Below are 14,371 nucleotides of genomic sequence, written 5' to 3' on the forward strand. Positions count from 1 at the left end.
CCCCACCATTACCCCCTTTAGTTTATGACCATGTGTCTCAAGTTCTTTAGATTCTATATTTCCCATGCTATTCTTGCCCCCCCCATCTATTTTCTATCTACTGTCTATGCTACTTATTTTCTGTACCTTCTCCCCCCCTTCTCCTCCTCCCACTCCCCTGTTGCTAACCCTCCTTGAGATCTTCCTTTCTATGTTTCCACTCCTGATCTAGCTGCCCTTTTAGTTTGCTTTCGTTTTAGGTGTGGTTGTTACTAACTGTGAGTTTGTTGTCCTTTCACTGTTCATGTTTCTTTAACTTCTTTTTCTTAGATAAGTCCCTTTAACATTTCATATAATAAGGGCTTGGTGATGATGAACTCCTTGAATTTGATCTTATCTGAGAAGCACTTTATCTGTCCTTCCATTCTAAATGAAAGTTTTGCTGGATAGAGCAATCTTGGTTGTAGGTCCTTGGATTTCATGACTTGAAATACCTCTTTCCAGCCCCTTCTTGCCTGTAAGGTCTCTTTTGAGAAATCTGCTGACAGTCTGATGGGGACTCCTTTGTAGGTGACTGTCCCCTTAGCTCTTGCTGCTTCCAGAATTCTCTCCTTCATTTTAATCTTGGCTAATGTAATGATGATGTGCCTTGGTGTGTTCCTTCTTGGGTCCAACTTCTTTGGGACTCTCTGAGCTTCCTGGATTTCCTGGAAGTCTATTTCCCTTTGCCAGATTGGGGAAATTCTCCTTTATTATTTGTTCAAATAAGTTTTCCACTGGTGGCTGTTCCTTTCCCCCTTCTGGTACCCCTATAATTCAGATGTTGGAGCGTTTAAAGATGTCCTGGAGGTTCCTAAGACTCTCCTCATTTCTTTGAATTCTTGCTTCTTCACTCTTTTCTGTTTGGCCATTATTTGCTTTCTTCTGGTCCACTCCATTGATTTGAGTCCCAGTTTCCTTTTCATCACTATTGGTGTCCTGTGCAATTCCATTCATTTCAATTAGTTTCGCCTTCATATATTTGTCTAATTTGTGGCTATAATCAACCAGTTCTGTGAGGATCCTGATCACCAGTGTTTTAAACTGTGCGTCTGAGAGTTTTGCTATTTCTTCATAGCTTAGATTTATAGGCTCTGGGGCTTTGAGATCTTCTTGCGCCATTTTTGGTCTGTTCGCGCCTTTTAAGTGTGAGAAGCGGCGCCTTGGACTCCCAGGTCGCGGGGTTGTGACGCTGTATGTGGGGGCGTGGCCAGAGCAGGGAAATGGCGGCCCCCTCTGCTGTTTCTCACAGCTCGGTGAGGAGCAGCGCCTTAGGTGGTTCACCTGGGCTGGGCCACTCAGAGTCGCTGGGTTATGACGCGGTCAGGCTGAAGAATTTGTTGTTAACGGACTTCCGAAAAGTTCAATTTTCCGTGTTCTGACTGTGTTTTCTGTTGCTAATATTCAGTTGTCTCTAAACTTGGTTGTGTGAGAAGGCACGGCACATCCACCTATGCCTCCATCTTGGCGGAAGTCTCTACTGTGACTTTTCTTGATTCGCATCCTGCCCACTTTCAAAGAATGATATGACTGTGTTGGGGTCCCCAAGACGACCCCTGGCTCGCTGGGAGGTCTCCCAGGATGCAACCGAGGCCACAGGCACAGCTGACCCATGACAGAGAAACGTCACTGCACACGGGAGGGGAGAGGCCCACATGGAGAATTAGGGGTGTGGAGTGAGTTCCCAGAGCCCCCTGCCCCCCATGGAGCAGCAGCTGTGATGACACATGTGAGGGGCCCACGGGAGACGTGGGACCCAGGGTCGTGGGGCTGGTCCCGGGTGCCCTCTGCCTGGGGAGGCTCCAGGCTCCAGGAGGAGGCGTGACCCACCCTTCGCAGAAACGTGAGGGGCAGTGAGGCCTCCTGGGAGTTCCAGCCACGGGCCCTTTTGCTATCTGAACACAAGCCTGCACCCCCCGGCCTCTTGCTGCACCAGACAGCGGCTTCCCACCAAGGAGCACCCAGGTCTCGGCCACAACCCGCCCTCACAGAGGCCACCAGGGCCATCAGCAGTGGGGCCACCCACGGCCCCAGTCAGCCCTGCTGTGGAGGAGCCTCAGTCCAGGGAAGAGCTGGACATGAGGCCCGAAACCGTCCTGTCCTCTCTCTCTGCAGGGCTCTGCTGCCCGGAAGGAGGTACGCCATCCGGGTGACCACCCTCAGCGGCCTTGGGGGGCAGGAGCACCGCACCGAGAGCCTGGCCTCCACCCCACTGCGTGTGTGGACCCGTGAGTGCACGATGCGGCCGCACACGAGGGCGGGGCCCTCGGGGGCTCTCCACCCCACCCCCGCCCCACCCTCCCCAAAGAGGCCGCCACACCAGAGCCTCAGCCCTGGCTGTGTGTGCCCCACCTGGTGGCGGGCCCGGAGCACTCGTCCCCTCCTGCGGGGATGCCCTTCATACCCAGTGGCTCGTGAGCTTCTCACGACGGGGTCACTGAGAGAAGGGGCAGAGAAGCCTTGGCGAGGATGCCACGCTGTCCACTCTGCGCAGCTCCGTGATGTCTCATGGGGACCAGACCGGCCCTCACTGCCCCTTCTTCCCCAGTTCATGGGTCGGACGGGCACCATGCTGTTGATGATGAACATGCAAACCAGGTGGGGGGCAGGGACAAGTGTCTTGGCTGAGGGAAGGTGTGAGCAGGGCCTGGCCAGATGGGGCAGGGAGTCGGCCCAGGCTTAAGTCCTCACTTGGACCCTGCGTGCCGGGCCCTACGCCCCTCAGCTGCATCCCAGGAGAAGGGGTGTGTGGCCAGGCTCAAGCATGTGAGAAGTTTCACACAGAGGGGGTGCTGATGGTGAGAAGGCTTGGGGCCGTGCTGGGTGCTGGTGGGTGGCACTGTGGGGGCGCCGCTCGGGGCAGGAGGAGGTACAGCAGGCACCCCCCAGTCCCCAGGACCACGGCGACAGCTATAGTAACTAAACCCGACCTCGGATGAGGTGCTGGCAGTCTGTGTCGGGTCTTTGAACCGCCCCGAGTGTGCAGCCCCATCAGTCCCCTTCACCTGCCTCCCCTCCCTGTGCTTCCAGGGCCTCTGCCACCAGCAAACCTGACCGCTGCCCGAGTCACGGCCACCTCCGCCCACGTGGTCTGGGATGCCCCCACTCCGGGCACTTCCCTGGAGGCATACGTCATCAACGTGACCACCAGCCAGAGCACCAAGAGCCGCTACATCCCCAACGGGAGGCTGGTCTCCTACACGGTGCGGGACCTGCTGCCTGGGAGGCGGCACCAGCTCTCGGTGACGGCCGTGCAGGGCGCTGAGGGCAGTGAGCTGCACAGCGAGCCTGCACACCTTTCTATCATGACCCGTGAGTGCAGGGCTGCGGGCCCAGGGTGGCCGTGTGGGCCACCTGTTCCCCAAGACCCTCGCCCGGCATGACCACACTGTCCAAGGGATGTCAGACAAGCGGCCTAGAACAGGACCGTGTTACCACGGGAGAGTTCGCGTGTGAGAAGCAGTGGGTTCACCCGGTTGGTGCTGTGCCAACACAATAGGACTCGGAAAGGAGCGTTTCGCTCCCCACCTGTGCCGTCCACCCCTGTGGGCCCCAGACAAGCTGAGCAGTGATCACAGGCATCACTGAAAACAGGTGCTGAGAACGGGCAGTGTGAGGGCCCAGGGAGCAGCCTCGCAGCCAGGCCGACCACGAGGAATCGCTGGACAGCAGCAGGGGACAGAGGCCAGGACAGGCACAGAAAGAGGGTGCAGTTTGGGAGCAGGGAGGCTCCAAAGGGCCACACTAAGGAGGAAGGCTCACCCCGAAATGCACAGAGGCCCCTCAGGTCCCACTGGGCTCCCACAGGGCCCTGCTCGTGCTTTAAAGCTTCCTCGAGGCAGCGTGGGAGGCAGCGCGTCTGAGCGGCAGCTTGCCCGGGGAGCGGGGCCCAGCTCCGCTCCAGGTGCACTGGCCCCTCTGTGAGCTGGCCAGATGGGGGAGTTCCCAGGGAGGGGACTGAATCGTGTAGTTGGGAGACACGATCAGGCGACAAGAACCCACAGAGCAGCATCACTCTGGGGCAAGTGTCGGGTGAGGCCTCCACCAACCCCAAAGGTAGGGAACCTGGGCCCAGACCAGCCCCTCAACATGGCCCAGCAGTGTCTGCTCCCCAGCAGGGACACCGTGGTTCCTCCTTGGGGGCAGTGGGCTCCAGGGCTTCTCGGCCACAAAGATGCCATTGACTACAGGGACAGTCCAGTCCCCTCAGCTCTCTCTGGGCACTGGGGCAGTGGGGTGGGGTGAGGCAAAGGGAAGCCTCAGACCTGCCTTACGTGGCCGACACCCCCCCTCCATGTCGCCCACTGCCGCCCTCAGCCCCAAGGGACAGTGCTGACAGACGCTGGCACCGGGAAGGACTACACCCACGGGTGCTCAGAAACAGACCGGCCCCTGGGCGCCTGCCAGAGTTGCGTCTGCTCAACGACCGAGGGGCCCCTGAAATGCCAACCCAGGCCCCCAGGTACACAGCTCTGCCATCAGCCCCCCGGGGTCACCTGGTGCGGCCCCAGGCACAGAGCTCTACGTGGTGACCCTGGTGACTTTGCCAGCAGGTTCTCGGAGCTCGTGGACAGCAGAGGACGAGTGAGTGCCAAGCTCGGTGGCTCCCCTGGCCAGTCAGTCCCCGTGAGACCACGTGAGTGCCTCAGTCCACCCTAGTGGCCTCACTGCCACCCACCTGGCCCCAGCGCAGGATGGCACCAGAGGCCCTGGGCCACGGGGCCAACATGCAGTGTCCATGCTCCTGGAGTCACAGGGGCTTCCCCAAGGCAGCCGTGTGGGTGAGGGTGCAGGCTGCTGGCCGAGCAAGTGACAGGACAACAGTGAGTGTGTTAGAAGCATCTCAGGCCGAGCCAGGTCCTGCGCGTTGCTGGAGAGCGTAGACGGGGGGACATGACTCGGTCTGAGGTGCTGCCGCTCAGACCAGCGCCAGCCTGCACAGTAGAACAAGCAGCAGGCGGCGGGCACGCACATCACGGTCCCAGGAGCTCACGGCCCATCACATTGAGGTCATGACCCAGGTAGGAGCAGAGCCTTTGGGTTTAGGTCCTGCCGGGCCCGAACTAGTAGGGCCACCTGCAGCACCCACTGCGCCTCCCTACCCAGCCCAGAGGCACAGGGCATGCGTGAGTGACAGGTCCGGACACCCTGGCCCCTCACACCTAGCACAGCAGGGCCCCCCACTCTGAAATCCAGATGGGGGAGGCCCCAGGCTCGCCAGGCCCTGCCCTCAGCACCCTCGGAGAATTCCGGGCAGACAACCTCATCAGCACCCAGTGAGACGTCTCCTCCAACGACAGTGTTCCCGAGCAGGCGGACAGCGTGCGCCAGGGCGTGATGAGGGAGGGCAGGGTGTCCGCAGTCTGTGGGGACCGGGATGGGGGAGGGCGCCGGCAGGGACCTGCGAGAAGCTGACTTGCAGTAAGCGGTGGCCGAGTGCAGATACGAGGTGGGAGGAGGTAGGACTGCCCCCCAAGAAGCCGAGGGCGGCAGGAGAGCAGAGCAGGGTTGGAAGGCTGCTTGGAAGGCGGAGGCCAGGGGGTCGGGCAGGGGTGGGGCCCTGCCTCAGGCCGCTGCCGACCTTCTCTGAGAAGCTTCCGCTGGGGCGGCGGTGGAAGCCAGTCCCTGCAGAGGGCGGGGCCGGAGCCGAGGGCTGGGCCTGGGGAAAAGCAGGTCCTGCGGGAGAGAGTGCCAGCCCGTGGGTGCTGTGCCCACGTTGGGGCCGGAGGGTAAGTGAATGTCCTGCTCCCACCACGCAGGGCTCCCCACAGGGACAGCCCCTCCACCCCTCACCCTGGGGGAGAAGCAGCTCAGGAGGGCAGCGCAGGGGCAGTCCTGGGCCTGAGGCAGCAGGCCACGTGGTCAGCACTGCAGGTCCCGGTTTCTCCTAGAACCCACGGTGCTGGTGCAGCCAGAAGACGCCCTTGAGCAGGCCAGCCTGGCCCCCCAGCTTCCCGAACGTGACAGCGACAAGGACATGGGAAGTAAGTCAACAGGGACAGACTTCCAGGGCTGAGCACCCCGAGTGGGAGTGGGAGGCACAGGGCCCCGCCCCGGGGCAGCCAGACGTCCCAGCCAGGAGAGGCGGCATGGGCACCCTCTCCTGTTACAGACCAGCTGCCCAGACCTGCCCCATCCGTCTGCACAGGGCAGGGCCCACCTGCCCCCGACCCCAGCCGTCCCTCAGAGGAGCCTGCTGGGCAGCAGGGAAGGAGTCGGTGGGCAGGGAGCGCTGTGTAGGGCCAGCAGGGCCCCTGCTGACAGCGGGCTTAGACTCCCGAACCTGTCCCCACCCTCCCTCAGGAGAGTCCTGGCTGGTGTAGCCCTGCAGGGTGTCAGCACAGGCCGGGCACCGTTCTCCCTTTGCTTCGCTCTAACCCTCAGGACCGTGTTTCTCTAGGGACAGTCCTCCCAGGGCCCAGCGGCCTTCTACTGGGTCAGCTACAGGCTGAGACTGGGCCTGAAGAGGGCAGAGTCCGCAGGAGCGAGCAGCCCAGCACCCAGGACGCCCCCTTTGAGGGTGCAGGTCACTGTATGCCGGCTGCCAGCCCCCAGGACACTGTGCATTCCCCGCACCTGCACCACAGGGTGCACCTGCCAACGGTGATGCCGCAGTGCAGGCGAGGCCCAAGGCGGCCGTCCACCGCGTGACTCCAAGAGGGCCGGTTTGCAGGGAGGCCGGGGCAGCTAAGGCCATCAGTCACAGAGCAGTGAGGGGCCGCCGCTGGCTGGCGTTTCCACCAACGGTGGCGTGTCAGCTGGTTTGCACCATAAAACTCCGGAACTCCAGGGAGGGGAACCGCCTTCCCGGGTCCCAGGCATCACTGCCACCTGCGGTGCTGCGTAATGCAAGGCGCGCGTGCTCTGGGGCGGCCACAGTGGGGCTGATTGGAGGCGGTGACAAGAAAACACCGCTAGGGCCTGCAGGTGCGCACCGTCGGCCCCGGGCTTCAGTCCCCATCACAGTCGGGCCGGGCCGGGCTGCGCCTCCGTACAGTTGTTCAGTCAGGGACTGTTGCTGGGTGAACGGCCCGCTGACCCGGAACCTGAGTCCGTGTCCACTCCCCACGAGCCAGGCAGCATCGGTGGTGGGGGTGGGAGGTGGCGTCACAGGGAGCATCTGGCTGGGTGCCATTTCAGACTTACAGTCGGCCAGGCTTCCCTGCGGGTGGCCGGGGCCACCACGGGCAGCCGCTGCCCACTCACTGTCACTGCTGGGCGTCCGTCCGACGGAGACTCACCGAGGCTGGGCTGCTCTCTGCCCGGAGGGCACGCAGGCACTCGGGGGTCCTCAGCAGAGCCACTCTGACGCTCAAGCAGGAGTCTTCAGGCCCAGGTGAGGGAGTGGCAGGACTGGGGACGCGAGAAGTTCCCAAGGGCAGGGATGGCTCCACTGTTTTCCATGAAGGAGCTCTCTGCTTGCAGCCCCTCAAGCGGGGTCCAGGGTGATCGATCCACAGCCTCGCCAGGGCCTGGTGGAGCAGGTGTGAAGCGCACCTGCCAGGCCGATTCGCACTGACGTGTTGCAGTCGAGTGTTGCTCCACTGGTCCCGGCCAGAGACTCTGGACTCACCTGTCCTTTCCAGGGCTTCGCTGTCACTGTGCCCACAGCAATGACTTCACGGCAGTCTCTGCGGTAAGGCGTGCCATCCTGCAGGGCCGGTCCTCTCACTTGGCCCCTCGGTGTCTGTGCTGTGCCCGGCCCTTTGCAAAAGTGTATGATCAGCACATCAGCTTCACAAAGTGCCGGTTGGCACTCGATCTGGCCAAACTCCTGAGTCCCCTGTGGGCCTGGAAATGCTCTCCCTGGTTCTTCTACTTTATACCCTGGTATGAAACTCAGGGTTCAAAGTTCCCTCCTTCCGGCGCTTCACATGCTGCTCTGCGGTCACCCTCTGTCTGTGCTGTCACTGGTGGCCGTCTTATTCTTGTTTCCTTGTAGGATAAGCTTCTCCTCTCTAGAAGCTGCTACACTTTTCTTTCTCAAGGAAGGAGGACCCCAGAGAGCCCCAGGCACCCCAAGAGCACAGTTAAGGAAGGCTCTGGTGAGGAGAAGAGGAAGGTTCCCAGGCCTGTCACCTGCTGTCAGGGATTTGGAGGGAGCACTGAGGCTCCTCAGACTCCCCCTGCAGGGCTTTCGGGCGGCCTGGGCCTTGGCCCCCAGCACCGGCACAGGTGGTCTGGGGAGCTGCCGCCCAGAAAGAGGCAGCCTGCCCAGCAACAGCGGGCAGCTCTGGGATCTACTCTCACACAGGAGCAGCCCCCTGCCCTGCCCCCACGCCAGCCTGCCTTCTCCCTGGTTGTATATTTTGAAGTGTGTGTATCAGGTCAGGATCGAGGGGAGACCACCGTGCAGGACGAGCCTACGGTGGTGGCACTCTGGTAAAACCCTGCTGTGTGGGCTACAGGCTGAGGGCCGCTGCCCTTGAGCAGCAGGGCCATCGGCCGTGTCTCCGCAGCCTGGTATTCCAAGTGCAGGGGGTAAGGGCAGCTGACAGGGTTCATGCGGCCGCAAAATATCTCTGGACAATTGTCATGTATAGTGTCTTAAGTTCATGTGGAGTTGGAAGGGATCTGGGGGAGCAAACACAATCCTATAGAAGCAGAGGGCCTGCACACCCCATTTCGAAACTCACTGTGAAGCAGCGGCCACCAGGCCGGTGTGTCCCTGGTACAGTTTGCAGTCAGTGGAACAGGCCTGCCACCAGCGGCCACCTGACTTTTTCAGCCAGGGTGCCCAGGCCTCTTGGTAGGGAAACAAGAGCCCTTTGAACAAACGGAGCTGGGACAGCTGGGCGCCCACACCCGGAGGAAGGGAGCTGAACCCCTGCCTCACGTCACCCAGAAGTGAAAACGGCTCAAAGGCCTAAATGTAAGAGCTAAACCTATGAAACTCTTAGAGGAAAACATAGGGTAAATCTCCATGACCTCCGAGTTGGCAAGGGATTTTTAGCTCTGACACCAAGAGCATGAGCAACAAAATTAAAAGGCAAACTGGACTTCATCAGAATTTAAAAGTTTTTATTCCTCAAAGGAAGTGAAACAAAAGCCCATGGACTGGGAGAAGACATTTGCAAATCATATCGGAAAAAGTAATTTATCTACAATATATAAAAAAACACAACTAATAGCAAGCAGACAAATAACTTAAAAAATGAGCAAAGACTCTGAACAGACGCTTCTCCCAGGAAAACACACAATGGCCAACAAGCCCAGGAAAAGATGCTGATGCCCTCGGGCACTGGAACTGCCCCTCAGAGCCGCCAGGACGGCCGCAGTCACAGACGGAAGGACGCAGGGGGACTGGAACCCTCGCTCGCTGCTGGCGTGAACATCCACGTGCAGCCACTGTGGGCAGGAAGCCTGGCCGTCCCTCAGGGAACCAAACGCAGAGTCCCCACGTGGCCCAGCGGCGCCACTGCTGCGGGGGTGTGCATCCGAGAAGCCAACACACGTGTCCACACGAGGAGCTACACACAAACATTCACGGCATGGTTCACAATCACCAAAGGCCAGAAACGACCCGTCTGTCAACCGAAGGATGAGACAGAATGTGGTCCGTCCACACAACGGAACACTGCTGACCACGGGAGGAGTGAGTCCCATCAAGCTGCACCACGGGGGCTCGAGAAGGTCAAACCGGGCGAAAGCAGCCTGTCCCGAAGACCACAAGTAGTGCGATTCCTTCACATCAAAGTCCAGAACGGGCGACGTACAGACAGGTAGAGGGTCGGTGGCGGCTCAGGACTAGTGGGGGTGGGGAAGTCTGGGGGTGGCGGCTAACAGGCGCCTACTGAGACTGACTCATGATGGACACACACACCTGTGTTGCACTAAAAAACAACGAGCAGCATGCTTTAATGGGTGCATCATGTGGTATATAAATTACATCTCAATAAAGCTGTTTTAAAAACATAATGTGAACAACAGCATTTTGGGTATCTCTTCAATGTAGGAGAGTGGGAAAGGGAAATATATTTACCTATTTTCTTATATTTAAAAATAAATAAAACTAATAAAAGCGTTAACTACGTGAGGAGGGAACAAAAGCAAGGAAGTCAAAGGCCCGGAGACGGTGTGGACACCTCTGAAGGCTCCTGTGTACGTCGGAGAGCGAGACGACGCTGTTCCGTGACACCCAAGGAAAAGCTAGGGTGACAGTGAAAGCAAACTGAAACTTCCTTCTCATGTTGTTGGTGTAACCACACAGGGAAAAAGTGCCATTTTAAGTGATTTTAAGACAGAGTTCTGACTCTTCACTCCTAGTGGGATCGCTTCAAAGGATGAAAGGGACTGCCAGGAAAGTTTAAGCTGTACTTAGTGATCTCAATGTTAGTAGTACTGTTGCTTATTTTACAGTATTTTAAACTGCCAGTGCATTGCAGAGTAAATAATAACCATATTAATGCCAAGATTTCCATCATAAAGATACAAGCAGAGGTAAAAGCCTTGTGTTTTCATTTTTATGCAACTCTGTTTCTTTGAACAGGAAATATGGTGTAAACTCGTGAGTTGTTTTAAATCTAACTTCCTAGTTCTGCCCACTGCACAGACCTGACACCCAGTAACAGCAGGCCCCGCGCTTCCTGCACTGGGCTCTCAGTTCCACTCTGCACAGAAAGGGACCAGGAGACCTGGGATAAATGACTGAGTCCAAGACTGAAGCAGAACATGGACCCACACTGGTCTGAAGGGCACAGCAGCCGAGCAGAAAGGGGTCCCACTGGCCTAAGACCAGGACACCAACAGCAGCAGAGGGAACCACCAAACACATGAGGCCCCATGAGCAGAGCGTGCTGCTCAGCTTCCAAGCACGTGAGGCCAGGCTCCTGCTACAAGGGCACAAGGCAAGGAAAGAACAGGCACAAGTTGACACTGGCCTTGCCTGTGGTGGGGAGGGCGTTTCCGGTGACCATGGAGTGAGTCAGGGGAAGCAGAACCTTGACTGTGGGCCATTGGAAACTAGGTGTGTCCCTTGTGAGTTGATGGATCTGGGCCCTAAGCAGGGATCTCCATTCTGCATCAACAAGCTGCCAGTGCTGAACCAGGGACCCACCTTCACACCTCCTGACGTGCTGAAGGTATATGGCCTCCATGGAAAGCAGACTTGCAAGGACATGGCACTGGACCCTGGGAGGCCCCTTCACCAGTGACCAGCTTACAGGAAACACAGGTGGAGATGAAGAGTGCCCCAAGGGGGCAGTAAGGCAGGTCGAGGAGGGAGCTCCGTGGGACTGGCAACCTGGTCTCTTCAGTACCTCCAGGGGAAGGTGGACGTGACAGGTGAAACGAGACATGAGACACGCCACACCGAGGCAGCGCTCATCAGCTGAGGCCAACTGGAAACGACATTTTTAACACAATCAGGGCAACTGGAACGTGGACTGCGATTTCTGAAGATATTAAGGAATCACTGCTACTTTTGTGACTGCAGTAATGCGTGTCTAGGAACATCAGTGCCTGTGCAGACACCACTGGCGCGTGGACAGGAGAGATGGCCTCCGGGAGCTGCTCTGACATGGGAGGTGGGGGAACGACTGGACTGGAAACGACTGCACGGTGCTGACTGCTGGAGCCGGGGCTGGTGTGTGGGGCCCCTCAGATTCTGATTTTGTAGCTTTGACATTTTTCAAGGTTCTTAAAAAAGTTTTTTAAAAGCCCACAACCCACCACCAGCATATCAAGAAAGAAAAAAGGACAAGGACAGCCAGAGGGGGGTGAGGGGACAGGAGTAAAGTAGACACGGTCCAACAGACCCTAAAGGCTGGCAGGGACGTGGGGACACTGGGTCCACGTCTGCCCATCGGCCTCCTGAGGGGGGGGTGTCGGCCAGGTGGTGAGGGAGGCCGGCCTGACACTGGAAGGGGCGGACCCTACTGACCAGGGGCGTCCCACCTTGCGGCACCTCTGGGCCACACTGGAAGGAAAAGAGTTGTCTCGCGCGACACGTTCAACACATTGGGACACAGTCGCACACACACAAAACCCTGTGTTTGAAGTGAACTTAGGGCCGTATGTCGGGCCACGTCCGTGGCCACATGCAGCCCACAGGCCAGGGGTTGGACACTCCCTGCCTTATTCTTTCAGTTTTTATTTTTTAAAATTTTAATTTATTTTTTAGAGAGAATAGAAAGGAGGAGAAAGGGAAAGAAATGTCACTGTGTAAGAGAAACATCGATCCGTTGACTCTCACGTGCCCCTAAGTGGGGACCCTTAACCCAGACACCTGCCCTGACCAGGAATCAAACCAGTGGCCTGTTGGTTTGCAGTCTGTTGCTCAACCCACTGAGCCACACTAGCCAGGGATAACTTTTTAAGTTAAAAATGAAAAGAACGTATCTTGTCAAAGCTTACAGAAGAAAGATACAGTGGACCCTGAGAGGGAAGGCCAGGCCCACCCCTCCCCGCAGCCACTGAGGGTCCTGCTTCTAACTGCCAGCAGCATGAAGATGCCGCACCGGGGGCGGGAGTGAGAGGGGTGAGGCCAAGACAGCAGCCGCCGGGCACAAACGCCCACGTGGGGCCGTGCGCAGAGGCCTCCTGGACTCGGGGTGGGAGACTACCTGGGCTGAGGACTTGGGAAGACACAGGTAGCTTGGGGACTGGTCCTGGAGAACACGTGGGCTGCTGAGGGGAGGCACCAGCGCTGGGACCAGGGGTTCCTTCCATGGAGAAGGAACTCTGTGCAGGGCTGACGTCATCAGAAATGAGGGGGCGGGGCCCTGGCCAGGGCAGGGCTGGGAGTCTCTTGAGGCCACCGGCCCCCGCCCATAATCTAAGCAGTGGCTTGAGGCTTCTCACCTCACTGGAGGACTCCGCACTGAGGGTCCCAGCAGAATCACGGCTCAGGCCCTGGCCCTCAAGGTAATGGGGTCAGAAGAGGCGTCCGACCAGCAGAATTAAGACCCCCCGGGACTCGGCAGTGTTAGAGACGGCAGGAGGCAGCACGGTGGGGGGGCTGGCAGGCCTTCCTCTGGGGCCCCGGGGACTGACCACTCACGATTGGTTTGCAGATGCCTCTGCAAACTGTACAGAAAACCCCTGTCAGAATGGAGGCACCTGCGTGCCGGGCGCAGACGCCCACAGCTGTGACTGCAGCCCAGGGTTCAAGGGCAGACGCTGTGAGCTCGGTAAGTCAGGGCCGCCCAGCCCTGTCACGGCTGGGACGAAACTGCCTGGCCCAGGGCAAGTTCGCTACGGGGACCCCAAACCCTGAGGTGTCCCAGACTTCCAGGGCCCCGGGCAGGAGGCTGGCAGGCTCTCCCCAAATGCAAGGGTGAAGGCTGCCGCCTAGATAAGAGGGGGGCCTGAGGACAGTCAGAAAGGGGCACAGCAACGGCCACCCCACAGTGAGAGGTGGGGGAAGGGGCTGCTTGGGGCTCAGGGACCAAATGTGGTGCTGGAAGGAGCGGGCTGCAGGCCTCCCCTGGGAGACTTCTGGGCGGAGGCCAAAGACGGGTGGTCAGTGAGCCCCAAGGGGACCAGCTGCAGGGGCTCCCAAGAGTGTGGGCAGGGGCGGCCAGGGCCCAAGCTACCTGTGAGCCGTGGCCTCGCCCTTGCTTGGCAGCCTGCAAGAAGCTGCCCCAGCCCTGCACTCGGCTGTTCTCGGAGACCAAGTCCCTGCCGGTCTGGGAAGGAGGCGTCTGCCACCACGTGTAAGTCCCCTCCGCCCTCGCCCTCACCACGCTGGTCGAGTCCCCAACCCCCTGAAGTGCCTGCACAGACTCCAGCTCACCCCACCCTCTCAAACCCCTGAGGACTATGGTCAGTCACAGAAGGGGCTAGCTTTTGACTACCCCTTCCCTCCAGGTGACAAACTAGGAAACGAGGCAGAAAGGCTGAACAACTTGTCTGAGTCCATACAGCTTGGGGGCAGAGGCACAGGAGGCCTGGAGCCCCAGGCCCCTGGCTCCTAACCACTTGGACGGCATCGGCCCCCGTCCCCGGATGGCAGGGTTCTAACTGCCACGGATCCCCCCGAAAAGAACCTGCCTAACGTGAGGCCTGGAGTCTTGGTTCCACCGTGAAGCAATGACACGGCCCTGAACAATGCAGTCATGGCCGTTTCCCCACCTGAGAGACAGGCTCGCCTCTTAGGACCGTCCTGCTGACACTCCAACTGGGGCCACTTAGTCTGTTTAGGCAGCAGACGCAGCCACACCCCTTTGTGTGCCCAAACCCTGCCCTCGGGCACGTCCTGTCGAGAGGAGGGAGACAGCTGCCCACAGACAGCGCAGTGTGTTAGGCAGTGGTCAGTGTGAAGGGCCAGGAGAGCCCAGGCTGGGGATGGGTAGTGCCGCTGCAGCATCGACAGCGTCAGCGTCAGCCCTGGGGACAAAGTCCCACTGCACTC

General features: G+C 59.0%; 2 protein-coding genes across 11 annotated transcripts in view; one reads left to right on the top strand and one right to left on the bottom strand.

The window, feature by feature from the left end:
• SNED1 (sushi, nidogen and EGF like domains 1) overlaps positions 1-14,371 on the top strand; it is a 58,686-nt gene that overhangs the window by 36,239 nt on the left and 8,076 nt on the right. For 5 of the 7 annotated variants that reach the window (XM_037161353.2, XM_053655175.1, XM_053655176.1 and 2 more), the window contains 7 exons: positions 2,134-2,246; positions 3,049-3,330; positions 4,336-4,480; positions 4,569-4,654; positions 5,910-6,002; positions 13,032-13,148; positions 13,586-13,673. In XM_037161353.2, the coding sequence (XP_037017248.2) occupies positions 2,134-2,246; positions 3,049-3,330; positions 4,336-4,480; positions 4,569-4,654; positions 5,910-6,002; positions 13,032-13,148; positions 13,586-13,673 (924 nt within the window). Of the gene's footprint in view, positions 1-2,133; positions 2,247-3,048; positions 3,331-4,335; positions 4,481-4,568; positions 4,655-5,909; positions 6,003-6,418; positions 9,516-13,031; positions 13,149-13,585; positions 13,674-14,371 lie in introns of those variants that run through there. The other 2 variants (XM_037161354.2, XM_037161356.2) reach the window with 2 other exon arrangements.
• Positions 1-14,371, bottom strand: part of MTERF4 (mitochondrial transcription termination factor 4) — a 46,732-nt gene that overhangs the window by 19,819 nt on the left and 12,542 nt on the right. Inside the window, exons 4-5 of one of the 4 annotated variants that reach the window (XM_037161370.2) lie at positions 11,075-11,357; positions 9,526-9,851 (exon numbers count right to left, since the gene is read on the bottom strand). The exons of 1 other annotated variant lie outside the window; for it this stretch is intronic. In XM_037161370.2, the coding sequence (XP_037017265.2) occupies positions 9,823-9,851; positions 11,075-11,357 (312 nt within the window). In that variant the 3' untranslated portion in view covers positions 9,526-9,822. Of the gene's footprint in view, positions 1-9,525; positions 9,852-10,736; positions 11,358-14,371 lie in introns of those variants that run through there. 2 more of the 4 variants (XM_053655180.1, XM_037161365.2) reach the window with 2 other exon arrangements.

Source organism: Artibeus jamaicensis, unplaced genomic scaffold (genome assembly GCF_021234435.1).
Source record: "Artibeus jamaicensis isolate MK-2021 breed Jamaican fruit bat unplaced genomic scaffold, CSHL_Jam_final contig_944, whole genome shotgun sequence".
In the NCBI taxonomy this organism is placed as follows: Eukaryota; Metazoa; Chordata; class Mammalia; order Chiroptera; family Phyllostomidae; genus Artibeus; species Artibeus jamaicensis.